This window comes from Anguilla rostrata, chromosome 9, assembly GCF_018555375.3.
Source record: "Anguilla rostrata isolate EN2019 chromosome 9, ASM1855537v3, whole genome shotgun sequence".
NCBI classification, from domain to species: Eukaryota; Metazoa; Chordata; class Actinopteri; order Anguilliformes; family Anguillidae; genus Anguilla; species Anguilla rostrata.
The window spans coordinates 49,464,313-49,491,211 of NC_057941.1; the positions used below are offsets into that span (position 1 = coordinate 49,464,313).

The 26,899-nt window shown below is 45.1% G+C and overlaps 2 protein-coding genes across 10 annotated transcripts in view; both read right to left on the reverse strand.

Moving 5' to 3' along the window:
* grik1a (glutamate receptor, ionotropic, kainate 1a) overlaps nucleotides 1-22,535 on the reverse strand; it is a 44,979-nt gene extending 22,444 nt beyond the window's left edge. For 3 of the 9 annotated variants that reach the window (XM_064352621.1, XM_064352619.1, XM_064352618.1), the window contains exons 1-5: nucleotides 21,928-22,534; nucleotides 6,898-7,065; nucleotides 5,853-6,110; nucleotides 1,074-1,255; nucleotides 141-194 (exon numbers count right to left, since the gene is read on the reverse strand). In XM_064352621.1, coding sequence (XP_064208691.1) covers nucleotides 141-194; nucleotides 1,074-1,255; nucleotides 5,853-6,110; nucleotides 6,898-7,065; nucleotides 21,928-22,096 — 831 coding nt within the window. In that variant the 5' untranslated portion in view covers nucleotides 22,097-22,534. Of the gene's footprint in view, nucleotides 1-140; nucleotides 195-1,073; nucleotides 1,256-5,852; nucleotides 6,111-6,897; nucleotides 7,066-21,927 lie in introns of all 9 variants that reach the window. The other 6 variants (XM_064352617.1, XM_064352616.1, XM_064352624.1 and 3 more) reach the window with 3 other exon arrangements.
* A 1,503-nt stretch (nucleotides 22,536-24,038) lies between these two features.
* LOC135264038 (rho guanine nucleotide exchange factor TIAM1-like) overlaps nucleotides 24,039-26,899 on the reverse strand; it is a 63,735-nt gene continuing 60,874 nt past the window's right edge. The window contains 2 exon segments of the mRNA XM_064352626.1: nucleotides 24,039-26,203; nucleotides 26,566-26,738. Of these exon segments, the coding sequence (XP_064208696.1) occupies nucleotides 25,686-26,203; nucleotides 26,566-26,738 (691 nt within the window). The 3' untranslated portion in view covers nucleotides 24,039-25,685.

The following is a 26,899-nucleotide window of genomic DNA, read 5'->3' on the forward strand; positions in this document are numbered from 1 at the left end:
ATTAAAAACTGAAATTACGACTGCAAAATGTATTGATAAAAGGATAATATGAAAAAATGAGACTCATAACAGATGTTTTTCTGTCATGTGGCGGTTTCTACCTGTCTGAAACACAAAGTGTAAATCCTCCATGTGCTCACCAGAGTAGTGAAAAAGAAGTGGTAATATTCGGTCATCATTCCCATCGACATGATCTGTAAAAAAAAAAAAAAAAAAAAACAACGAGGTCAGCATGTGATAAGCTTGCATTACTGACCCCTCCGTGACTGATCCTACACCTGCTGACTCCCCAAACCTTCCTTTCCAAAACAGCAACTCTGCGCTTTGGGTTTCAGCCTTCTATCTGTGCTTGCTGTGCTGAAAACTGGACAATTTTGGTGTTGCAGGGGTCATATTTGGTCTTATATCACATTTCTGAAAGGGAAAGTAGAGAGGTTCTACAGTAGATGTTTGACACAGCAGAGGATTCATTATCTTGGGAAAATGCAGTTTTTGCATCCGCGGACCCACTGGTACTTTCACCTTCATTTTAACCATCAAAGAATACCATGCTGAACCTCTAATTGCATCAGGCTGCAAATTGCTTCAGTGTTAAAGGTGAAAAAGTAGTTTTTCAAAGCTTTCAACCAATTTAAATGAGCTCCAGGGAACATGTTTATGTGAACTAAAACGCCAGCCAGTCTCAGCTCCACGCAAATCCCCACACCTATACCCATCGCTGTTTGAGGCTTTCTTGAAGGCTCTACAGGTTTCTCTTTCATGAGTATGTTTGTGAAATGTTTGATGCATGAAGGCATATCCTAAGGAAGTAATCTCAGATAAAGCTTGTAAACAAAAAATAATATACAATTAATTAATTAAAAGCATGCCTCCGCATAGCCTATCTGAACATCCCCCCTCCCAACACTGACTTCTTGTATATTCAGATATTTTATTACTTTTACGTTACATTTGGCACATCCAGGAGCAGGAAATGAACACCAGTTCCTAAAACATTCACACACAGAGCTTGAGGGGTTTCGTTCGGTCAATCCGAAAAAGAGGGGCGTGTCCACGCGTCGCGCCACGCCCACCTGCTTGAGGATCTCGGCGGCGGTCTGGTAGGAGCAGTCGAAGATGACGAAGAACTCCTTGCCCTTCTTCATCTCCTTGAGCAGGGGCCGGGCGTCGGCGTTCCCCGGGGGCAGCTGGCGGATCTTCACCTTGATGTTGTACCTGGATGGGGCTTTGATCAGCTCCTGCAGACGCATCAGGCCTTGGAGAAGAACGGACGGGGGAAAAGGAGAAAGAGAGAGAGAGGGGGAGGGGGAGAGAGAGAGAGAGGGAGAGGGAGAGGGAGAGAGAGAGAGTGGCAGAGGTGAATAGCACGGAGCGAAGCTGTTGTGGTTCATTTAACGATCACTGAACTTGACAAAATGTTTGTGTGGAAAATAAATGAGCATATGCCTTTAATTGAGTGAGTCAAAATTATAGAATTATAGACTTACATTGACTGAATACCAGCCATTACGTTACAGTCACTGAACAAGCAGTTTTCGTCCGGACTTATGAACGCAAGTTATTTCAAGAAGGATATAAAGTGCACCACTGCCACTAAATAATCTTAGCAATGGTGCGATGAGAGCTAGACTCAACCAGGTCGTTAAGAAGGTCACGGTAACAAGGCAAATGACGCACAGTAATCAGGTCAGCAACCGTGAAAGGTGACGGTTACTGAACAGTTTCGACACGGCGTCTCCTTCAGCGCTCGACGGGAAGAGCGCCTCGACTTTTGGCGTAGCGCGAGGTGGTGGACCGAGGAAAGCGTCCCGCGGGCGGCCCGTTTCGTGTCTGATCCGGGCGACGGCGGTTTTCGCCATCCTCACTCATTAGCTCGTTGCTAACGCGAGTGTGTGTCCGCCAGGTCCCGACCTGGATATTACACTCCGTGAACGCAATGAACTCCGAGTTCCTGATGAAGGACTTAACCGCAATCAGACACTTCTTCAAGATTGCTTCCCCCGTCTGCCCTCTGTAACCTTAACCCTTTGAAGAGTACGTTTTAAAAAATATATATATCTGCACCAGCAAATCCTTCATCTGCGGCAGGAGGATTTATCCTTATTTCATATTTCACAGGCCGTTTGTCTGATGGGTAATTCATTCACACAGATCTCACTCTTGAGAAATTCATGCTCCCAATATTAGTCTGTGGGCTGAAGTCGCAATCTGCCTAACGATCCCAGTGGGTTTTCCAAGTGGTTCCCTCATTTCTTCACTTAACCCTTTGAAGAGTGGGTTTTTTTCAGGAATGTTTTTTTCAAAACTGCTCTAGAACTCCAGCGTTGTCAGTGTTCTAAAACTCCATTGGTTTCAATTACCAGTAATTGACTGTTACATCATCATTAGAATATTCAGTTAAGAACATTCTAATCGCGTATTCTTGATCTCACACCTTAAAGGGTTAAATTCAATCACGCAAAGTCGTGGCAAGAGAGCTCAGTGCCAGAAGTAAACCACAGGCTATAACGATAAAAAATTAATGCGAGTTTTGATCATAAAAAAAAGAAACACTCTATGGCAGTGATCTTCACTAACGAGTGGCTGGTAATGGGTGCACGCATTAGTTTCAGGCCTGCACTAACACAACTTCAAATAATTAACCAATGGTCTTCAATCAAGAACCTTTATTAGATGAATCACCTATACCGGCCATACTTGGATAAGACTGGGAGGCTGCTGCATTATGGGAAACGAGTACAAGAGTCTGGAATTTACGCTCCATAGAGCTTCTCACTGGGACTGTAGCCTTCCAGAGCTGTTCCAATTTACATACAAGGCGGAGGGGGGCAGCCCAGTCCATCACGAGGTGTCAAACTCCAGTCCTGGAGGTCCACAGAATTTGCAAGGATTTACAGAGGCACAGCTGAGAATCGGGTTAATGAATCACAATCAGTGAGGCTGAATGCTGTAACAGCACCACTTTCTGTGCAAAGCCTTTTGAAGGTGTGACATCACTAACATGTCTTTAGAGTGTTCTTAACTGAACATTGTAATGCTGATGTTACAATTACTACTTGTATTTGAAAGCAGTTTAATTCTAGAACACACTGACTTACAGTTTGAAAAAGAAACAAAAAAACATTCCAAAATAACCTACACTTCAAAGGGTTAAATGAAGAAATGAGGGAACCACTTCTTCCGTTGCCTTAGAAAACCCACTGGGATCGTTAGGCAGATTGCGACTTCAGCCCACAGACTAATATTGGGAGCAGGAATTTCTCAAGAGTGAGATCCGTGTGAATGAATTACCCATCAGACAAACGGCCTGTGAAATATGAAATAAGGATAAATCTTCCCGCCGCAGATGAAGGATTTGCTGGTGCGGATATATTGGTGCGGCTGGTAAACAAGGTACCACAATGACCCCCCACCACCAATCCGTCTCCCTCTCGCTCTCCCTCTCTCTCTCTTTGAGTTATATAAGGCTATAGAACAAATAGCTTTCAGGGGCTACCTGGCATATATTATATATTTGCTACTGCAGTGTGTTATTGAGGGAGACATTTTTACTAGCTGTCCCGCACAGTGACCCCCCTACAGGAACGAACAGCACAATTTCAAAACCGCTTTTCATCAGATATTGGTTGCCTAACCGGGCTCCTTTAAAAAAAACCTTTTGACACCCAAGAGATGCTTCTCCAGAGTAACAACTTGTCCCAAAATACCCCCTTCAAGAGCCACAACACTAAACCAAAGTATTATTTCAGCGTGCGCATGCCTGGGCTTCCACCGACAGCCGAGGCAGAACTCTTAAACCCCTCAAATTAAAAGAGCTAAATCAGGGCTGAGATTGCGTACCTGCGCGCTCGACTTCGGTGACAAACGACAAGCAGAGTGAACAGACAACAGCAGCGAAGACATAAAGCACTCCACTCGAGCAAAGCAATAAAGAATTCCTTTCCTTCGTTTGTATCCCCCCCCCCCCACCTAATTAATTACCTCATTAATTACTCCATTAATTTCAGCATCACATAGCTGCCCCCCCCCCCGCCCTCAGTAGCTCACACTACATTGAGGTCAGAACCAGAACCAGACACAGCTGACTAAACCAGTTACATAAATCTTACGGACCACAGAGATAAAATAATTACACTAACGACTTACAATTCTTTTTATTTACTCAGACTGGGGGGGGGGCGGGTATAAATTCAAACCAGAACTTCTTCAATCACCCAAAAGCGTCACAAAGTCCCCTTGTGCACATACAAATACAATCGTCCAAACTAGGGGAGCGTAGCACCAGGACACCAACTTGAAGGCTGACTTAAAAATAAATAAATAAATAAATAAATAAATAAACAGGCGAGCTTTCCCCCCCCCTCAGCACATATTCAAAATATAAATTCCTTTAATGACCCTGTAATCATCCAGTTTCCACTTGAGTGAGGATGAATCGGTTTTAATAATAAGCTTCAACTGCTGGCAGATTTGGTACAAAGCTTTCCCAATGAACCAAATATTGCATATTAGAAAGTAATTTCTCTGAATGAGCGCAAAGCCGAGGCGCATAAATAATTTGAGGCCCGCGCTAACACGAGAAAAAAAACCTCGTTCGTGTTCGCGATTCGGGACGACCTTTAACGTAGCGACGGTGACCTTGCTCCACGCTGCAGAGGCGGACTGAGTAACACAGGCAGATGATAAATGGTGTGTGTTCTTAAATCCGATTTTCCCCCGCTCTACTCGCCTGTGGACCACCTAGAGCAGGGGTTCTCAAACTAGGGGGCCCGCGGCCCCCCCCGGGGGGTCAGTGGCCGGAAGCCAGGGGGTCCGTGAAAAATTATAGGCTGCATTGTTCTGATATATATATTTTTAAATTCAGTAAATACATATCGTCATAAAATCATATAAAATATGAATGACAAACTCATAGCCTATACAGGAGTGTGAAAAATATGAAATGATTTGTTCAATACGTAAATGAGGGGGACCATGGAGTCAAGAACAGAAGAATGGAGGCGGACGGGAGAACTGGAAGTGGGCGGAGCTTCCGGTAACCGCGATCTTTCACTTGAACCAGCCCTTGTGTTTGTCTGTGAACAGCAAAGCCGCCCGATCGGCTGAAACAAGTCAGCGACTGGCAGCTAATTGCACAGTGGCTCCACTCATTTTAGATGTCATGACACTGGAATGCTTCCATGATTAGCATACGGTGCAGGCAGGTACATCCGCACTGACATCGCTTTTTTAGACAGGGATATCCTTCGAAAAGAAAGACTTGCCGAAAAGGTGCAATGCCTCGCTGCTGTTGTGCTGTTCTCAAACCGGGGGGGGCAATGCGCACCGGGGGCCGGATTTAATGAGACGTCTCACTGAGACTTTGGCTGGATGGCACAGATAATACATTGTGATGAGAATGCGAGTTTGATTGATCCTCCTTCGTCCTACTACCCCCCCCCCCCCCATCTCTCCCCCTCTACCCCCCCTCTGAGCCCTGAGATGAGCAGCTGGGCTCTCACATTTGGGCACTGTGACCTTTAAGGGAAATGCGATGGAATCTGCTCGTGAAAAAACCCATCTCGCGCACTGCTAATCAGCAAAGGATTATGGGATATATCAACCTGCTGCCACACACTGTGATTCAGTGAAGCGTTGCCTGGGTAAAATGAAGCCGGGTTCTGTTTTCTGTCACCATATGTAGCACCAGCGCAGTATAACGCTTAGGGAACTGGAGTAGTAACTGAAAGGTTGCGGGTTCGAATCCCAGCTGAGGCACAGTGTTAACCACAGTATTAACCATAAAGCGCTTAGTGCAGGTTGTAGTGGCTGTAAAAAAGCTCTATAATACAATAAAACGTGGCCCCATTTACCGGTGCTGTCCTCGTAAACCACCGTCACGGCCCTCCACTGGTAGAACTGCACCACGTCCAGGATGGCCCGGCTGATGGAGGCGTGCTCGGGGTGCAGGTTGATGTAGAAGGTGTCCCGGTTGTCCACGGAGGGGTGCTTCCAGCGCGTCTGGATGTGCGGCACCTCCAGGGCGTTGCAGATGGACTGCACCGCGCTGACCGAGGAGCTGTGGGAGGGGCCAAAGACCGCCGCCACGCCCAACGCCAGCTGGTCGCAGGCTGGGGGGGGGGGGGGGGGGGGGGGTTTAGCGATTTTATAGGTGCATTCTGCAGATATATTGTAAATTATTCAATATGAATTTTCTTATGCATTGTCTTTATATTTCATGCTTTGGCAAGAGTTTTTTTTTTGACATTCCAAAAAAACTTGAAACGAGTGTCTGATATGAGTGTCTCCCCTACATTTTTTACTCAAGGTCAACTTTCAACTTTTATTCGCCAGGAAGTCACTCTGAGATTAAAACATTTTTTTACAAGGGAGAGCTGGCCCAGACTTAGGCCAGTAAAACGAGGAGTGTGTGTCATATGGGGACACTGGCTCAAAGCTGGTCTCCCGGCCAATTTATTTAGCAAAAATCTTGCTTCTCAAAAATACATTTTACTATTGTACCTGTACAATAGCTGCTTTTTTGGCAAGCACCTGGTAACATGTGGCACTATGCAATAAGTTTCAACACAAAAGAGAGAGCCTCCTCAATGTTGCACTGTTCTGTTCATTGTAGAATGTGAATAAAGAAGACAAAGCACAGATCTCACCCAAGAATAGGTCCGAGTAAAATGAGTCTATTGAAACTCCTGAGGCTTCATTGAGAGCTGATCTTGTATGCCGAAGCACAACACTCAGATTGCATAACAGTCCATACATAATTCAAAGCCATTACAAAGCTATTTTCTGGCACTAGTTGTTGCCACCGGGCGAACATAACAACTTGGTGAAAAGTGGGATAATGTATGCAGTCGGTTGATGGAATCACACAGAAGATATTTCCCCAGATGTGACGCTCACCTCTTCGCGAGGCTTCAAAGCTGTCAAAGACGTTTATTCTCTGGATGTCGTACGTCAGCGTGGTGTTGGGCATCAGGGTTTTGTTCCGGTTGATGTTGGTGACGGCGAATTTGAAAGCGAGCTCTTCGACGCTCACGGGCTCGTTCTCCATGGTCTCGAAAATCCCTCCTGCGGAGAGGAACGGAGGGAGGGAAAGAGGGGAAAAGTGACAGAGTGAAAGGGTGTAAAAAAAAAAAAAGAGTGCAGCGGTCAGTATATCATCAACCTTTCAGCAGATGTGGAAGGGCATCGGGGAGAACATGGGGAACTGTGGCAGATTGCCCTTTGCATAACAGAACACGCCACAGCGTAAGAAAGCTAATTAAGACAGAAAATTCAGTCTTTCGTGTCACTCAAAAAGTCATTCTTATGAGTGATCCCCAGAATGATTAAATGGGAGCAGTTTTCATTTTTTAAACATCCATGATACAAAAATGGTGATTATATATATATATTTTTTAAATCCACAGGCACACTCATATTTCAAAATCTGTATGCATGCCTAACAGAAAACATTATGAGCAATATTTTCATGATAGATTGTAAATTAAACAAGAATCACCACTAATCTGTCCGAGAGACATAAATATGCCTTGCATACATCCATTATGGGTGCATTCATCTGCTATGCATACATAACAAACATGAAAATACAAGAAGATTGATATTTTAAAGAGAACATACATCCACATGTTGTACACATACGTATGTGGAAATAGTGGCGCTTATTACCATGGTTACGAAAGGGTTATGTTCTTGTCTCGCTCCCGGAAAGGCAACTGCACTCGTCTAATTGGCTTCACACGTTACTAGAACTACCTGATACTTTATAATGAGAGACAATTAATGCCACAGAGAGTCAAAAGTCGACGTGTTTGGAGGGGGAACAGATCCTGTGCATTTAAAACACTTCATTTTCTCCAACCTTGCCTTTATTTAAAACCAATTTTCACATCTCTGAATTGCATGCAACTTTTTCATCTAGTAGTATAATTAAACGGACCAAGTGGTCAAACTGTGATTCAGACAGTCTGTGTTGATAGTACCTATGAATTCTTTGCTTTCCATGGCTTTAAGTGTATTTATCATACTCCATAGGGTACATAAAAGCTGTTATATAAAATAAATACTATGACAACTACTAGCCTACTTTACATGATTAGCGCGTGGCCAGCATTCTGATCCAGACCCGCTCGCACATTGAGTAACATCTTCGTTTCCACCAGGGATACCAATGTTCAGTTGTAACCAGGGGGGCGACGGGCTTGCGAAAGACCCAGACAGTCTTCATTCAGGGCTGTGCTTTCTGCGTCGGGTTTTGGTCGTAATAGGAGGGGGGAATTAAAATCATTACAGCACAATGCGCTCGAATGTTTCAATCGCCTCTGCGCAATGGGGTGATAAGGGATGCATTTTTCTCTGCCGCGGATGCCGACGAGTGTGGTAAAAGAGATGAAGGAACGCGCCGTTTCCCCCGAGGACTGCACGTGCTCGCTACAGAACAAAGAGGTTCTGCCGGTTATCGTCGCTCATTCACCAACCCGAGTTACCGGTCGGGAAATTAATCAGCCGCTCACACGCGAATCCACTCTGGAGCGCAATCAACGCCGCAGTCCTTTCTTAAAACTTCTTTCAAATTTTGGATTTTTTAAATGCCATTGTTCCATTTCCCAACGTTGTAATCTACCAAAAAATGAATCATCATTGCCCTTTGTTAATGGAATAGTTCAACCCAAATCTTAAATCATCCTTCTTTTAATGGACGTTAGTGTTTCTCTGGACATACATAATGGCACCTTCATTAAATCTGGCAGGGTTACTTAACGCTCATGTACAAAGCATCCATTTTACTGCCAAATGCCTATTCTTGTGTAATGGTGAAGTAATATAGAACATAAAGAACATATAGGCCTATCCCACACCCACCAAAAACAACTTTCCAGGCTCGTATTTGGTTACGGTGGGTGCCTTGTTAATGGGATTAAGTTCTGCCGCACTGGGTTGAAACACTACGAAACCGCATTTAATGGATTAGCGAGAACTGAAACAAATCTGCCGGTCTGAGATATGCATGAAAACCAAATCAACACACGGACACACAGATATCGAGGGATATTCAGTCTCAGGTTTCTTCGGCCTATGCAAAAGAGACGACGGTTGGCGTTTAAGATTAATAGGGAAACGGATAGCCTCGGTTTCCAGCGCGTTCCAGGGGACTGCGGTAATGGGATTTAAAGCGCGGTTTGCAGAGATAGCGGTTCTGTGATATAGCATTTCACACGGGGCAGGAGGAAGAAAAGTTAAGCCTGTGCCAAAGTGCCCTGCTGAGAGTATTACGCTGGAAATTTTCACTGCCCGTGAGGCAGTATGGGGGATAAAAACTTCCACAAACGGCGATAAAAAAAGAGCTGGTCTGCAGCTGGTCAGAAATTAATCCGTTAAAATATTTATTTTTCTAAAGATTGCTTCTCGGTTGCTGGCTGGGTGGGCCAGGATTCATATGAGGGGGGTGGGACTGAGTCTCTCTCCAGTTCTCCATTGAGCCTGATCATATAATGATGATCCTTTACGCAATAACCCGGTTGGACAACTGGAGTGATTTTATTTAATTTTTTTTAAACATGCATATATTAAAAAAAACGTTTGATCGTTGTCTATGCTGAAGAAGTTCACAATAACAACGATATGACAGCTTATGAGTTATGAAAGCCCAATAAAACTGGTCATTATGCTGAGTAGACACATTATTTAATGATGTATAACCTCTTAAAACTGCTTCCATCACTGCAAGCTTGTTCTGATTAATTCAGCATGTACACACAATATGGTGAAATCATACCGCATCTTACCATTACATCATTTAGTGTATCAGGTCCCAGTGACAAAGTAATTAATCTCACAACGACCTTATGAGCAATGAAGGAAAAATCAAGCGGTTTTGCAATTCTCCCAGGTTCATGCTCAGCATAGAGTTTCACCAACATGGAGGGAGTATCAACAGACCATAAAACACCCCCCTCAAAATGCAATGTGCCAGAGAATAGGCAGCGGCTGGAAAAGATAGCCCCCAGCAATGGTGAGCTTGGCTCGAAACGCACATTAATTTCCCCCTCCCCCCCTTAAACACAGTACAAAACGATGATATTAAATAGAAACAACTGCTCAGAAGCCCACAGGAATTTCACTATCATCTGAAGACAGTATATAACTGCGGGCAGCTGGAGGCCAGGCCAGGAGCAGGTCAGTTTTTACAAAGCCCCGTTGTGGAAATAACTAAGCCTTCCCTCAGTAGGACCAGTCAACACAATTTTCCCCAGAGCCGTTTGCGCATTGGCTGAGCAACAATGTAGTGAAATGGTTGGGGGACACTGGGCTCGCAAGTCCCGGGTTGCAGGTTCGATTCCCAAGCGGCTGCTGTACCCCTTGAGCAAGGCACTGACCTGACACACTTCCATAATCCTGTTGCGTAAATGGACTTTATGAAAAAAGAAAAAATACTGTAGGCTGCTCTGGATATAGGCATCAGCTAAATGCCAAGAATGTTAATCTTGCCGTCCCCAGACAACTACAGGAGCTATCTGACGGCACTCCCAATGACCAAGCCACCTATCTGACTAGCTTTGGTGCCAGTTGTCGAGGCGCTGAGGTTTATACTGTACAAATTGGCACTGCACTGCTCCAATAGAGTCAGCTATTTCACATTCTCTAAACAACGAACCCTCGTCCCTGCTTGGTTTGAACTGGACACGAGCGGATGGATCACTGTTGTGACCGGGGGCAAATACATATTTGTTTTGGATTCAAATACTTTTCTGTGCTCTGTTGATCTTGCCTGGTGTGACTGAGCCTGCCAATATGACCAGAAGACAAAGAAAATATTGCCAACGTTACGAGTCACCCCTCATTGCATGAGATCACTGCCTTTTTTTAAATGTGTAGGTCAATCTGTGCCGCTGACAAACTCAGCGCTTTACTGGATCAGCTCAATTAGGTCTGAGGGCCACACAGGCCGTTAACTCCGCCCCACCACCCGCCTGCAAACCCCCTGAACCGGGACACCCCTACAGCCACCGCTACCCCTGACCAGCGCAGTCACGAGCGTGGAACTGCTCGTGAGATTGCAATAATTATTTTATTTATTTATTTTTTTTAACAGGAACGAGACTGAAAAATAAGTGGGTCGGGGAGATTCCTCTCAGGATATTCTTCGTCAAGCTGACAGCATTGGAGTTGCAAGCCCAATTCCCTGGACCATTATGCAGCGCTGCCGTCTTAAACTGAGATGAGGACAAATATATTACTAATCGGCATTTATTTGGGCAAGGTGTAAAGCGCTCTAGTGCAGTTTCTTAAAACTATGTGTTGGGACCAAAAATGGGTCACAGGATTGTGTGAGTCTGTAGTCCTCTAGGCTACAGACTCGCACAACCAATTTCTAATTTGGGTCCTGATATTAAAAAAGTTTTTTTTTTCTAATTTGGGTCCTGATATTAAAAAGTACATAAGGACATAAGAAAAGTGATGACGAGAACAGGTTATTCAGCCCAGCTAGACTCGTCATTCTTTTTTTAAATCGGTGCACGCAAGAAATAAGAAAACTCTGGTAAGAACCAGTGCTCTAGTGCAAAAACTGAAATGTGTGTGGGGGGGGGGGGGGGGGCATGCACAGACATTTGGAGGGGCAGGTGCTCAAGCAATGAAAAATCCTCCCCCCTTCTGAATGATTGGGTGGCCCAGAGCTGGCAGCCGAAATAGAACCCTCTGAAGCTTAGCATCCTTTTTCCCTTTGAAAAAATAGGATTTTTCTTCCCAGCGACGCCCATGAGTCCAAATCAGACAACCGGCGTAATGAAATGACAGGTATCCGAACAGAAGCTCTTTCAAAGAGCGATGAAGCGAGCATCTCCTTCGCCGATTCAGACTGCCACAGAACAGCGGCCTGGAGATTGAGAAGTGCGAGTCTCCTAACCACTACGGAGGGGAAGAAATGGAACGCCGTCTTCTCTCAGCCATCCATCAAATTCAAATTTGAGAAAAAAAAAAAAACTGTTGTTGACAAAGCATTTGCACGTGCAATGCAAGTGTAACTAAGTACAAAATCATCCCCCAAATAAATGTAATGTAAGTGCATAGAACACATACAGTAATGCTGTCCATAAACATAAATAAAGTCACATATAGACATTTTCATTTTGGGAATTTAGTAAATGCGTTTATCCACCACAGCTTAGTGTATATAACGAGCCTGGAAGAGCAGGACAATAAAAACAGGCACGTAAATAAAACAATGCATGTGAATGCTGAAAGAAATTCAACAACGTCAATTCATAAAAATATTTATTTATATATATATATCCGTTTTAAAAGGGGCAACGCTCTCTAATCAACATGTCGGCAGTTGCACCCAATGCCATAGCGCCTGAGTCAGTTAGGCAGCAAATCTCCATCTGCGCTCCCTCACTCGGCACGTGAATAGCCGGCGCGACATGCAATATTTAAAAGACCAGCATGGAAAAGAGACTATATAAAAGATCGTTAGAGTTACCGGGCGCATACAAGCCGGTGATACGTCTAGAGAATTGACACTTTAGACATGATGGCAGCGACGCTGATTTGATTTCGGTGCGGTTTTTCAGCTTCATCTGTGACAGAGAAACTGCCACGGCCGTTTTATTCCCCCCATTAGTGTTAGCGAGAGGTACCGGCGACCTCCCTCTGGAACACTTAAACAGTAAAATAAATAAATAAATAAAGGAGTTTGCGAAGGTTCCGTCTCTGCGTCATCGGGAAGGACGCCGAAACCACTCTTTGCGCGCTGTAATATAACAGCCGTATGCAGACGCCGCATTTCGCATTAACCCTAACATTAGCCTAGCACTTTGCCAATTAGAGGATTTATCGGCGTATATAAACGGCTCGTTAAGGCCTTTTATTCTGCCGTCCCCGGTTCAGAGAAGCTGATCTCAGCAGCTTCGCGCAGCACTTACGCTGTTTTATTACCAACACGGACGAGCCAGGAAATAAACACGCCTCATGCACTATTGACATTTATTTGTATGCATTTCTTGCCTCTCTCAGCTTTTCTCTGAACGGACTCTAATAAGCTCAAAATACGTTTGTACTGAGTGGGCTCCCATGCAATGTCACTGGCTCACTGGTCTGAACCAATCAGTATGCTCTGTTATGTAGAGAAGGGCTGTCCAAACCTGTCTCTGGGGTATCTACCATCCTGTAGGTTTTCACATCAATCCGAACAAAGCACACTTCATTCAACAGCTAGAGATCTTGTTGAGCTGCTAATCAGTAGAATCAAGTGTGCCAAATGAGGGTTCAAATGAAGACTGACAGGAGAGTAGATCTTCAGGAAGAGGGGTTGGGAAACCCTGCTGTAGAGCAATACTTGACTTGATTGACAGACCATTTAAGCTCCGCCCATCATTGGTTCTTGAAACCTCTTCTGTTGCCAAATTGTGTTCTCCCTCATCTTTGGTTGTCGTAAAGACCGGTTAGCATCTCTGGAATCAAACGATTGACTCCCAGCAGGCAGAACGTGAACGTTCTCGCCGAGTTTCTCCAACGTTGCCGCAACGTTGCGGCCGAACGCAAGTGGGACAACGCCCCGGAATCTGGCGCAGTGCTAACCGGCCAATGAGAGGAACTCCCGCCAACCGCCAAGAGGCCCCTGGGAAATTTTCACAGTCGTCTCATTAAACCGCTTAAGCATCGACTTCTCTCGACTCAGGGAGATTTGCGAAGGCTAGGACTGGACTGGCTCATGAAAGCCGGCAGCCTGTTTGATATGTCGAAACGGAGCCCCAGCCAGTGGCAAGGTTTTCGGCCGGCATCGGGATTTCACCGCCGCCCGCTGTCTGGTGTTTCAGCGAATATCAACGCTACGGTTAATGTATACTTGGGGAATCAGTGGGGCTGGCCGTACTGGAATACTGCAGGCACCCGGCGAAATGTTCGGGTTTCGGGGCAGGGGCAGGGGCTTCAGTCAGACGGGGCCTTAGGCCATTGCCCATGTCTATATCCAGCTCTGGGCATCGGTGTTGTGTAGTGGTTTTGGCACCGGCCTTGAAAATCAAAAAGTTGTGGCTTTCGATTCAATACCTATATATGTGTGATATCAGAACGCAGCAATGATTTGTATATTTCCACGTATATTATGCGGTGTTGTAATATCTTCATAATTTGTTTTATCTCAGTATCTTGGATCTTTGGGATCTGCCTTTTTCCTATGGGAGACCACTGTCACTGGCTTTGTTAAAGTTAGGAAGTGCACAAGCCCCAACCTATCCACTCACAATGAGCAAATCTGCCCCGAATAATTGCAGCCAAACATTCTGTACAGTACACAGGTATTCTCTATATCAGGGGTGTAATCCAATCAGGGCCGGTGTGGGTGCAGGTTTTTGTTTTAGCTCAGCACTAAGACACCTGGCTCCACTTAATTTAAAAGTCTTGAGTGAAGACTTTGATCAGGTAATTAGCTGAATGGGGGGTGTCTTAGCGTTGGGCTAAACCAATAACCTGCACCCACGCCGGCCCTTTTCGGATAATATCAGACACCATCCAGCCGTACTGTATATCTTCGACAGGGCAGGAAAAATGAGAGAGACACACACACACGCACACACACACGCGCACACGCCATGCGGGCGCTGACGCTACCGCGCGGCGCAGATGAAGCGGCGTACGGGTCATTGAGCGCGCGGAGAGCAGAGGATGGCGGAGAGAGAGAGAGAGAGAGAGAGAGAGAGAGAGATTCGCCGACCGCGGCACGGGCGCAGCGTAGTGTAAAAATGCCACCCCATTTCCATTTAGATCTGTCTGCGGGGAGCTCCTGTGGCTCCCTCCCACTGCCCGCCCCCGCCCCCCCCCGCAACAACAGAAAGAACAGTAATCTTCTCCGGGCTGAGATACAGGGGGTGGGAGAGGGGGCACTTATTAGTATTGGTTGGACGGATCAATCTTTTTGAGATCATGTCATGTTTTAATGGCTGCAGGATTGTACGAAAGCAGTCTAGCTGGTTGGGGGTGGGGGGGGGGAGTTATGGAACTGTTGGAGGAGGTGCTAAACCTCCCTCTTTCACACAAAGGGAAAAAATAAACACAATATATATATATATTTTGGTTTTCAGCAAAACACTATAACGCTGCTTTTTTTTTTTTTTAAGATTACCTTCCTTATGAAAATCCAGGAAAACAAAAAAAAAATTAAGGTACCGAATCGCTTATTTTAGTTGCAAAGAAGCTACGTGCCTTTCCATTTGTGTTCTCCCGTGGAATTCCCCTGCTGGCACACATCTGTTCATATTTTCTGTGCACTGCAAAAACGGATTTGAGAAAACACATCGAATGGTGCCCTGTGCCCCCACAACACCCCCCCCCACCACCCCACCCCTGACCTCTGACCCCCAAAACTACACATCTGTGTGACCCAGTCTTGCAGGGGAAACCCTGGGTGCCACTGGAGGTACCCACAGGCTCTAATGAGCCCAATCCCAAAGATCATGTGCTGTGCCTGACCAGCCCACGGCCCCTTCCATCTGATTGGTTCTGAGGCGGCCAATCACATGGCACGGACACTACAGCCAGGACAGCGGCATATGATTGTAATTCTCTCACACTCTCAGAGGCAATGGGAGAGAAATGAGAGAATTCTCTCTCCCTCGCTTTCTCTCTCTCTCGAAGGCAATGGGGAAAGAGATCTCTCTCTGTCTCTCTGTTTCTGTTTCTCTCTCTCTCACTCTCACTCTCTCTCTCGAAGGCAATGGGAGAAGAAATCTCTCTCTCTCTCTCTCTCTCACTGTCTCTTTGAAGGCTATGGAGGATGAGATCTCTCTCTCCCTCTCTCTTTCTCTCGAAGGCAATGGGGAAAGACCTCTCTTTCTCTGTCTCTTTGTTTCTGTTTCTCTCTCGCACTTGCTCTCACTCTCTCTCTCAAAGGCAGTGGGGGGAAGAAATCTCTCTCACTCTTTCTTTCTCACTGTCTCTTCGAAGGCGATGGGGGAAGATATCTCTGTCTCTCTCTCTCTCTCTCCCTTGCTCTCTCTCTCTCTCTCTCTCTCTGGGAAGGGAGGAGGGGAGAGCCTGGGGAGGGAATCGATAAGCCATTAACTGGCAGATGATCCGGAGTAAAGTAAGGACAGTCTGGACTCGTTAAAGCCGGAGCAATTAAAAGCAGGAAGTGCAGGGGTGGGGGATTACCCTTGGACCAGGAGAGGAGCAGCGATGGCGGTTGCCGCTGATCTGGGAACTCTAACGACCTCGTTAACGGCCTCATTACTGGAGCGAGCAGCGGCTTCTCCGCTGGGAAGTATGAGTGACAGGCACTGGCCAGATCAGCAAAGGGCGGGGAGGGAAGGGGGGGGGGGGGATTGTTTCGGGAAGTGTGATACACTGTACAGTACACCTACTCGCCATATTCCACCGCCTCCCTGTGTGTCGTAGCCGTATGGCTGTGCCTGATGGCTGAGCTGCTGATTTTATGTGACTGGACAGACACGATTGGTTACGCCCTGAAAAGTGCACCGCCCTTCGCCAGGCACATAGGAGAGGGGGTACACTTCCTGCCACACAGGAAGTTGATGCGAGGGGTGTGTCCCCACCAACCCCAAACATGGCGCGTGTCAGGCATGCCATCCAAACACTGGCAGGTGTCCTCACACAGCTCTAATGGCCTGACAGAGAAAGGCAACCCCACCTCATTACACTGCATTACTGGACTCTTATCCACAGAGAACTACACAAACTTCTTTGCACAAATAAAAATAGCATCCATTTATATGGCTGTGTAAATGTTTACTGAAGCAATTCAGGTTAAGTATCTTATCTCAATGGTACAACAGCAGGGTCCTTCCTGGGAATCAAACCAGCAACCCTTAGGTTATAAGCCCAGTTCATATCATGCTACACTCCCTACACCTCCAAAGCCACCGATTCCAATGACCCAAATTGGACAACAAGGAATGTGTCGAGTACCTCAGTTTGAATCTGCTCTGGGTGAGGTTACAGGAAGCTTGGTCGTGTTTCTTTTTTCTTGACGGAATCATTTGGATCCCTTTATAAAACAAGCCCACAGGCCAGGCTGACCACTTTTCACCACCCTGTATAAAAGTGCAGAGGGATTAATTTTGAGGGACAGTACACCGCCTTTCGTGTACTTCTAAAATTACCCCCTTATCTTCAAACAGGAAATACGCAGCCCGGGCCATTTCTCAGCTAATAAACTGTAATTGGTATTGCTGGACAAAAACTCCCAAATGAATGACCGTAGACTAGAAATAATCTATATTTCTCAATACCAAGTATTTTTTTATTGTGTATGTTTAGAGATACAGTAACTGTTGTGCTTTCAAGAAAATGTGTTTTTCAGGTTAATAAAGTGCCTGGTAATAAACAGAAAGTTCGGAGGACAAAAACTCCCAAATGAATTACAAGAAGCCTGAATCTATATTTCTCAATATAAATTCTAATTTCTCAAAAAAAAATAAAACAAAAAATGCTTTAAGATACAGCATTTCCAGTAAGTTGAGACCGTAAACTTAACCGTGTTTGTGGCCATTCCATCATCGGATGAGACCGGAGTGCTTAGCCTGCTGGTTTTGGCGTGATTTTTTCCTCTCCCACAGGGCCTGTAAACATCTCTGCTCACTCTTATGTGAAATGGAACCCAGCCCAAATGAATAAAGGGGGCGAGCTCGCCTCCCAACGCCACTAAAGCACCCTCAACCAAAAACTCGACGGCCCCCTAAACCACCGGAAGTGAACTTGGAGTGAACGTCCATTCAGAACGGACACGCCATTTGAGACCACCAGCGCACAGGTTTAGACAATTTTACATTTAAAAAAACAAAATTTCATTAGTTTCTATTTATAAATCTGAAAAAAAGGGAAGTATACATCTCTATCTTGGGGCTTCTTTAACGAATGGTTCAACTGCAAGATTCAAAAAGTGATTGCAAGTGGACTTTTAAAATAGCTCAATGCCTTTTCTTCTCTTTAACTCCTCTTTACACCTGAGTCACGGTGTACAGATGACCCGGCTGGATCAGCGTTGGACGCCCAGCTCAACAGACAAACCTACCTGCCCCATTTGTCAGAAGGCAGAAGCCATTATTTAAAGTATTCATCCATAAACATTCAATCTGCCACCAACTCCTCTGGAGAATGCACGTCTTCCAACAAAAAAAACCCCCAAACATCTGAACCCTGCTTCCACAGAATCACCCCCCGATTCAGCACAAGCATCTTTCAGACAAGATGGCAAATTCAATGACATTTGTTACATTGTACTATAAGAGGGAAAAATGTGGTGGGGAAGGGGGGGGCATTGTCTTTAAAATGAGAATTAAAAAATTAGAATTTCCAAATGGAGTTGGAGAGCAGTGTAACTCTAAAGGGGGAAAGTAATTGAACGGTGCACTCACATGAGCAATTTTTGGAACACGACTAAAATTAGGAAGCCTCGCGAAGTGCGAGAAATTTTGGGAAAGTTTAACAGCATTAGCGGCATACGAGGACACGTAAGCTTTTGCGAAGGCTCCGCGCATTTTACCGTCGCACCATCCTCCCGGCGTCGTTAGCGAGACGAGCAAGAGAGACCCACAGCTCGGTCGCCGATTTAACATTTCTGACAGATACACGGTCTCCCCAGAGCAAAACACACATACGCGATCGGTTCACAATCCGGCTTTGAAGCGGCACCGTTCTTTTGATGTGGGAAAGTTTATCGTTCTGGTTTAGCTTTGAACAGAGATTTTTTATCGTCTGACTCCGGCAGGCCAACAGTACATTATGCTGTATTACACTGCATTACGTTTATTCAGCAGATGCTCATATCGATATGGACAAGTTAGGAGAAACATACGTGGTTTCATCAATAACATCACTATTGCAAGTGAACTACGCCAACCAAGAAACAAAGTACAAATCACAAATCCATACATTCCACACCTATAGCAAGCCCTTACAAGAGGAACGAAATAGCTAAAACCATAAAAATAACATACTGTGAATTAGTGCAAAGGTTGGGAGGGCTAGGATGGGAAGAGAACGGAATCAGGATGTCTGAAGGGGTGGATTTTCAGTCTGTGCTGGAAGGGAGCCAGTTATTCTGCTGCCCTGGTCATTTTGGGAAGCTGTGAGACTAGTTGACAGGCATCAAACATATTTTAATATTTGATGAGCCTTTTCAATAATAAAATTTGTTTTTTAAATGTGCATGCTCCATCTGTCACAGCTTTTCTAAAGGCAACAAGAGCAGGTTAAAACCTAGTATATGGCTGGACCTAACACACGTGATCCGGCCGACCAATAGTGTGACTTCATCACTCAGTCAGTCAGTCACAGACATTCGCATCTGTAGGGTTGGCCCCGCTGTTGCCGTCCAGCCAAAAACATTTCAGAAACCACTTGCAAAGAAGGGACACCTAACTAAAGAAAGGACAAACATATCTTAAAAGATAATTATATGCAAATACACATTACAGACACCATTCAGTGTCATTTAGCTGAGGGACAATCAGCCTTGTTATATGATTTCAGTTATATTAGGTGGGTCTGAAGTTCTCAAACACTACGTTAGGTAAGGGGTCCGCAACCCTGGTCTTGTACAGTCACGGGGTCCGAAGGCCTTTGCCTTCTCCTCTGAATCAGCGAGGTATTCAGACGCAAGGACCCAGGTGAGTGGAGTCGAAGGGACAATTTATAGTTTTCATTTGCTCAATCAAGTGCTGAGTAACAATGGAAACCAGCAGAACCTGTGGCTCTCCAGGGCAACAGACCTGGTGCTTTATGTGAAGGTTCTCTGCAACAGTCATCAAACCAGAAACCAATACTGTTAAATCATGAGTGTCAAATCAACTCCAGTGCCTGTGGCCCCCAAAACATTCCCCGCAATCGCACAATTGGTCAGAATCGGACACAAGTGTGAGCCTACCAGTAGCTTGGGTTAAGGCGTCAAAGCTCTCTAAATATCCGAAAGTTTAAATAAATAATCGGACAGCGGCCATTCTGGAAAAGGTGTTTATTAAAGGAGGCATCCACCATAGGAACAAAATGAAAACATTTTTTGGGTAAGAATAACGTATGAGACGTTGAAAAAGATAAGCCTTTGCCCCAATCCCGAAGTCATCCATAATTCCTCTAAAGGCTCTGACCAATCGCGGCAGGGCAGATTCAAGGAGGATGAAAGCAGGTGCAAAAAAAAAAAAAAAAATTATAACACTGTAAAGCTACCGTTTATGTAGATATTTGCAGTTTTCTTTCAATGAACAGCAAACAAGGTGCAAGGACTCTTTAGCCAATCAGTGGCTTAGATGAATCACCGTCACTGAAACATACTGAAAACCAGCAGACACTGTGGCACACCAGGACTGAATTCTGACACCCCAGATTTAACACTCCAGGACATGGACATCCTGACCTGCTGGTTTTCAGTCCACACACCTTGCCCTCAAGGTCTTAATTGGCCGCTGATTGACAGGAAACCACAAATCCCAGCAGGCTATGCGGCCCTCCAGGACTGTAGTTAGACATCCCTGTGTTCAATGAATCCTGGGTGTGTCCCAAAACTTTTAAAAAATTCATCCAACTTTCCACTACCACCTTCTCTCCTTTGTGCCCCTGAAACAGATATTTGTGTCCTCTCTCCCTCCAGTGTCCCAATATTGGAGGAGACAAGCGAAGGACGCAGAATTGTACTGATGACCTGTGTAACTTTTGCTTGATCAGGGGTTCCCAACTCTGGTACTGGAGAACCCCCAAGAATGGTGGCTTTCCAAAAATGAAATGCAATTTCTGAAGTAGAAAGAGCTGTTAATTGTTTTTAATTGGAACTTTAAAAGCCTAATGAGGGATGGTTTAATATCCCATTATGTCATAAATGCATATAGAATTAATATTCCATACGAATTAATGGACTTTTAATCAGTCATAAGTTCTCCAAGACCTAATGCTTTAATTTCCTGTGAAGTGAAAGACGTTACATTTTGTACTCCCTAATTGATGGACCCAAAGCTGAAATCAGTGAACTTTCAAGTGCTGAACGCGCAGACAACTGGTCATTGGTGCTAACACCTTGGTATTTCTTCAAATTCTTAATTTTCCCGCAATCAGCAGGATTTTTATTTTATTTTTAAGAAAAAAGTTTAAGACTCATAGTGGATTCACTTTACAGGTGGTCTGTAAACACACATGCCATCCGCAATGATTTTATATCAGTTAAACCTTAATGACATAAAAGCGCAACGTTTTGGAGTATGCCGGGGGTTTAAGAATGAAGTAAGAAGAACATAACACACTGTTACACCTTAAATGTGTATCAAACGTTTGCGGTTTTCTCGTTTATTTCGTGTTTTCATGACAGCACTGCCGGCAGCCTACTGAGCAACAATAAGACAGCACCACTTCACCAGAGTTAGCGTCTGGAGCATTTCCCCAACGGTTATTTCGAAAAACGGATAGGCTACAACTTGAACGCAATCAATCAATCAATCAATTAGTTAACAATACAAAGCGATTAATATAGACCTCAAAACACCACAGTACTTATAACAAAAACACAGCGCCGCAATAACAACTCCAACTTACTGTATTTTAAATGCTTGGTTGCAAAATTCAACTATTACGCAACAGTTCTCTGTAAATGAATTCCTTCATCCAAAATATAAACTAGAAGGGAAAAAAGACAGACGAAAAGACTCTTAGCTGTGACAAGATTCTTAGTCTTAACCGTGATAATGAGGTAGAAAACTTAACGAACAAGTGTATCCGTGAGATATTTAACTAATCTAACAAGGTAAACCATGTATAAGGTGTACTATCGCACCCACTTATGAAATTTCCGGATCATGGCCATAGAGGTCCATAAGCGGTGAAGTAATACAGATTCCATGCATGCTCGTGCACCTTTGAAATTAGTTACCTTATATGTCAACAAGCAAAAGCATAACATCACAAACCTTTAAACCATGTCCAACTTACCAATTCTAAGGACTTGCTGCGAACTCAGACACACCTCTGTCATGAAGTAGAGCAAACATAACTGCAGTCCCTTCCTCCTCTCCGTGGATCTGGAGTCAAACTTAACGTTGATCTCCATATTCTTTAATTCGCGCCAGTCCTTGTATCCGAACGAGAAATAAATTGGCATCCAACTTCCATCACTGTCTTTATCTCGGCTTTCTGGAGAGGGTTAAAAAAAACGTTCTCTTGCAAGTGTTGCTCAAACCGAGCCCCTGCTTGCCCGTCCTAACCCATCACTCTTGGTAGGAACAAGGGCACCGCTTTCCTATTCAAAACGTCTTCCCATCGAATGCATCGCTCTCTTTATTGGTCTCGGCACATAATGTCTGCAAGAGAACTGTAGAAAAGGACCACGAGCGTCCCGCTCCGTGCGCGAGCTCAGTGTGTGGGGCACTGTCACACGAGCTACCACTTCCACGCTCACGGGGGAGGATTAACTTCGGATCTGGCAAATTTCGCCCCCGACGTCGTCTCTGATCTGGAACATCGAGAAATGATTAATTCTTCGCTCGCGTCCTGATGAAAATGCAAATCTAATCTCCATAACAGCCGGGTGAAGCTCCCACAAGATTAAGCAGGCAACCCCATAACTACACTACCACACACGGATTTTTAAAGAAGAAAAAAAAGAAAAGAAAATCAGTTTATGCAGTGTAGCCTACATTCAGAACGGATGCATTGTGTAATCTAATAGGTCAATCTATATTCAATGTAGGCTACTTTCGGAACATACAATTTTAAGCGAAGATCGATAAGATCTGGAAGGACACATTAGAAGACAGCGAGTAAATTCTCAATTGTCATTTTATTCAATGTGAAAACATGCTAAACACTAGAACAAAGATGCCATCAAATGTATAGGCAGTGTATGTATTCATGTATTTGTTTATTTATTGGTTTGTTTGTTCACATAGAGCATGGCTGTCCAGTGACAGAAAATATGTTATGCTTAACGGCACATTGCCATTTAAATGTGGTCGGTTTAACATACTAAACTTCATTAGCATGTCATTAGGGTGAAATTCCGTAAAAACTGAGTTCAGGGTCTATCTGTAGGAACAAAGCGGTCTTTAACTGGACGCGTTTCTCTATCACTATCGGCAAGTGATATGGTGCTCCGCTTTCCTCCTCAGGTCAACGAATAAAGAGAAGATAATGAAAAAGCTATTTGGAGCGATATGATTTAATAATTATTCATTAGCCAGGTCAAAAGGGACGAGTCCCGAAGCATTCCAAAGGACGAGGTCGCCGTTAAGTGCACTTCGCAAGTAAGCCACATCTGCAACTCTACACGTGTTCTTTATCGCCATCCGGTGGAATAAAATTCAGTAGGCCTGTCCGACAATAGCTGAATTTTATGTGTTGTTATAGTCCATTGTATTGCATCCAACTGTAGCCTGTAATCCATGCCGACTGAACCGTTGACCTATAAAATAAAACTGGCTAGAGCGACCTAGAGCCAGCAATTTAGTCGCACGTTTTGAAAGGTAGACTTTGTGCTCTATCTGCTGGACATAGGTGGTTATTGCAATGTACCACATATACTGATTTCCCCCCTTAATTATATTGTACACAAATAAAGAAGTACTATGATATTAAGCTTATTTTAATTAGTTGGGTTTTCGTTGTTTTTTTAATTTTATTTTTTAATCCGGATAGCAATAGATTTGTTATACAGGCCAATTTTTGGCATTGGCCATTTGGAGTCCATGTTTCTTATACAAGTAATTTGGATTCACATTTTAAGCAATCAGACGGGGTATGTCTGTTTCGTGAGCTGCCAATCAGAAGTTAACTTGAAGCAAGTATCCAATCAGAACAGCCAGACCACGTCTGACCTTCAGCTCTCTTGTTTATTTAGAAATTAAATACTTCAAAGTCAATAGGAAAGTATTATATTCCTGTTCATAAATTATATAGAAGAAAATATACACATTTATATTGTGCTAACTGAAAAATTGTCAGGCTGTGATCTATCTGCTGCTGTCACTCTGGGGAAAAAGATATTTAAACATTGGGGATGTTATAGGAGATAATGTATTTTGAAAATGAAATTACAGAAGTCCACACACATTAAGAAAACAATTTATTTTTAATATAATATTAATACACAGTTCTATGTACCTACACAGGTTTAAAAAGTAAATCTTGGTAGCACAACGGGTAGTTCTATAAAGGATTTCTCTCCTCTGTTCAACACAGACAGTCCTTCTAAAGGGATCGTTCACACCAGAGTTTGATTGCATGTCACAACCAGAGGGATTTGTCTTCATTAAAAAATATATTTGTCTGCTGTGGCAAGCCTAAAATTTCATTAACAAACATGGCATTTTTTTTTTTTTTTTTTAGAAAAAATGAACAAAAAATATTTAATTCTGACTAGTTGGTGGTAATGGGTGTATTACGCATCTTGTAATATAAAAAAACACAGGCAGCACCAACTCCATTTGACATTTGAGTTATGACGTTAAGTGCCATTTCAATAGATGGAAAAATCTGCGTCAATCGGTTCGCACAGTCCAAGTTTTTCCATAAACAGTGTCAAGCAGACGCATTAAAAAAAAAAAACAGAACTACAGCATCTGGAATAGGCCAGATACATCGAAAGACGGTATACCTATTAAACAACTAATTAAATAATCCACTGTGAGAAACAAAAACTGACTATGACGCGATTTTCAGTGTTTGTATACTTGCTATTTGAGTTTCTCAATGATTTTGTAACTCTGAAAGTTCAAGTAAAACAGGACTGGTTTTTTGTTTTGTTTGTTTAATCCCTTCCCTTAATGTGAAGACGGGCGGTGGTTAATACTGGAAAGTGGAACGTCGTGTAAACAGAACTCGGTGGAATGTGACGTAAACGGAACAGAAAAAGCGCAGTACCTCCCGATAATCACGCCTTGAGGCAAAAAAAAAAAACGGAGATACGGAAATTTATGGCTTTTAATGGTCTGTAAAAAAAACAAAAAAACAACAACTATGTGCTCCAACAGTAGGTGTGTGCGCAACTTTAAGACTGTACAAGCGCAAGTAAACCTTACAAGATTAATTAACACAGCAGTCTTTTTCACAGAGAGCCCCCTACAGGACAGAATAAATAACGCAGCCCTTGAGCATGACACAGAAATCGTCTCTCCACCATCCGAAAGAGGTAAGAATACCCACATTCCGAAAATGTAAAAATATAAAATTTGCGGGGAGGGGGTTGGCGGGGTGGGGGGGGGGGGGGGGTGAGGTTGCTGCGGGGGAGAACAAATTGCAGTCCAGGATACGTAGCTGCCTGAGTTCATGTGCAAAGCTTGCCCAGCCGAACGCGTGATTGGATGACGTGATTGTATGAGGAGGTCGCTCTTTCAGAGCCTCATATTGGTGCATGAGCAGGTGGGGCGATGGTGGTGAGGGGATGGAGAGGGGGGGGGTTGTATTGCTCCGAGGTGAATGGAGATGATGTAATGGTTTACAGTGCTTGAGCTCTGGGTCTCTCCATGCTCCATCCGAACAGAGCAGAGTGCATTTTGCTCCAAAGCGTCTTTCGCTTCGGAAAGGAACGCGATTGCCAAAGCATCATGGGAGATTTGGGGGCGAGGGTGGGTGGGGGGGTCGGGATGTCCCGTGACGTGACGCGAGTCTCTCGCGTGTGAAGCTCGTCAGGAGGTTCGTTAAACGAGGCGCGCGGTGTCCATCAGCTTCGCGGCACCCCCCCCCCCCGCTGCGTTTCAGAAGACGTCTTCGCCACGGGAGACCACAAAATCGTCCCGCCGCACCCAAACGACCTCCCCGTCCGCCACCACCGCCCCTTCCACGGCGCACTGCTTCCGCAGGTGGGACAGCTTGAGGGCGTGGCCATGGCCGTGTCCCTGGGCCCCGCCCCCTTCGTCCTCCCGCCCCGCCTCCAGGGACAGGGCCCCCACGGGGGCCTCCAGCCCGGGCTCGGCCGAGGGGCCCCGCAGGGACTCGCAGTACTCGTCGTCGTCGCTGAGGATGTCCGTCTCCTTGACGTCGTCCTGGTCGTCGTAGCGACCCAGGTCGAACTGCTCCTCCACCCAGCGGTCCGTGTCCCCGCCGGGCGCGGCGGCGTGCTGCCGGGGAGGGGGCGGGGACCGGGGCGGGGGCGTGGCCAGCCGCGGGGGCGTGTCCCTGGCAGGGCTGCCGTGGAAGACGATGTCGGTGTCGATGGTGAAGCGGTTACGGACCAGCGTTTTCCGGCCCAGGGTCCGAGAGGGCGGGGTGGTGGCTGGATGAGCGGGGAAAGAGAAGGGTTCAGAACAACGGTCTCAAAACCGGCTAACTTTCCTCCCCAATACACACACACACACACACACATGCACGCACACACCTCAAACCTCCAATAAATCATTGAATCATTGAGCGAGTGAATCAGTCAGTGAGTGAGCGAATGACCCAGTGAGTGAGTGAATCGCTGAGTGAGTGAGTGAATTGCTGAGTGAATGAGTGACTGAATCGGTGAGTGGGTGAGTGAGTGAATTGGTGAGTGAATCGTTGAGTGAATTGGTGAATTGTGAGTGAGTGAGTGAATCGCTGAGTGAGTCAGTGAGTGAGTGAATCGCTGAGTGAGTCGGTCACTGAGTGAGTCACCTGCTCTGTTCATGTTGGGCCTGGCTCCCTTCAGGGCGCAGAGCCTCTTGCCCCCGAAGGGGACATACTGCTGGTTCGGGGGCAGGCTCTCGGTCTTGAGGAGCTGCCTGCGCTGTTTGTCTCTCAGGATGGAGTGCACGGCCCGCAGGAAGTCCTTCTTACTCTCCGGGGAACTGGGGGGAGAGAAGGGGGCGGGGCCTGAGTCTCTCTTCAGCTTTAGACCACACATTATCCCACAGTAATCACACAGCACCTGGTGGAAATTCCAGCTTGGTTCCAACCTGGTTTGAAGCTGGTTTGGAGATGGTCAAGCAAAAGGGTTAATAATGCGGCC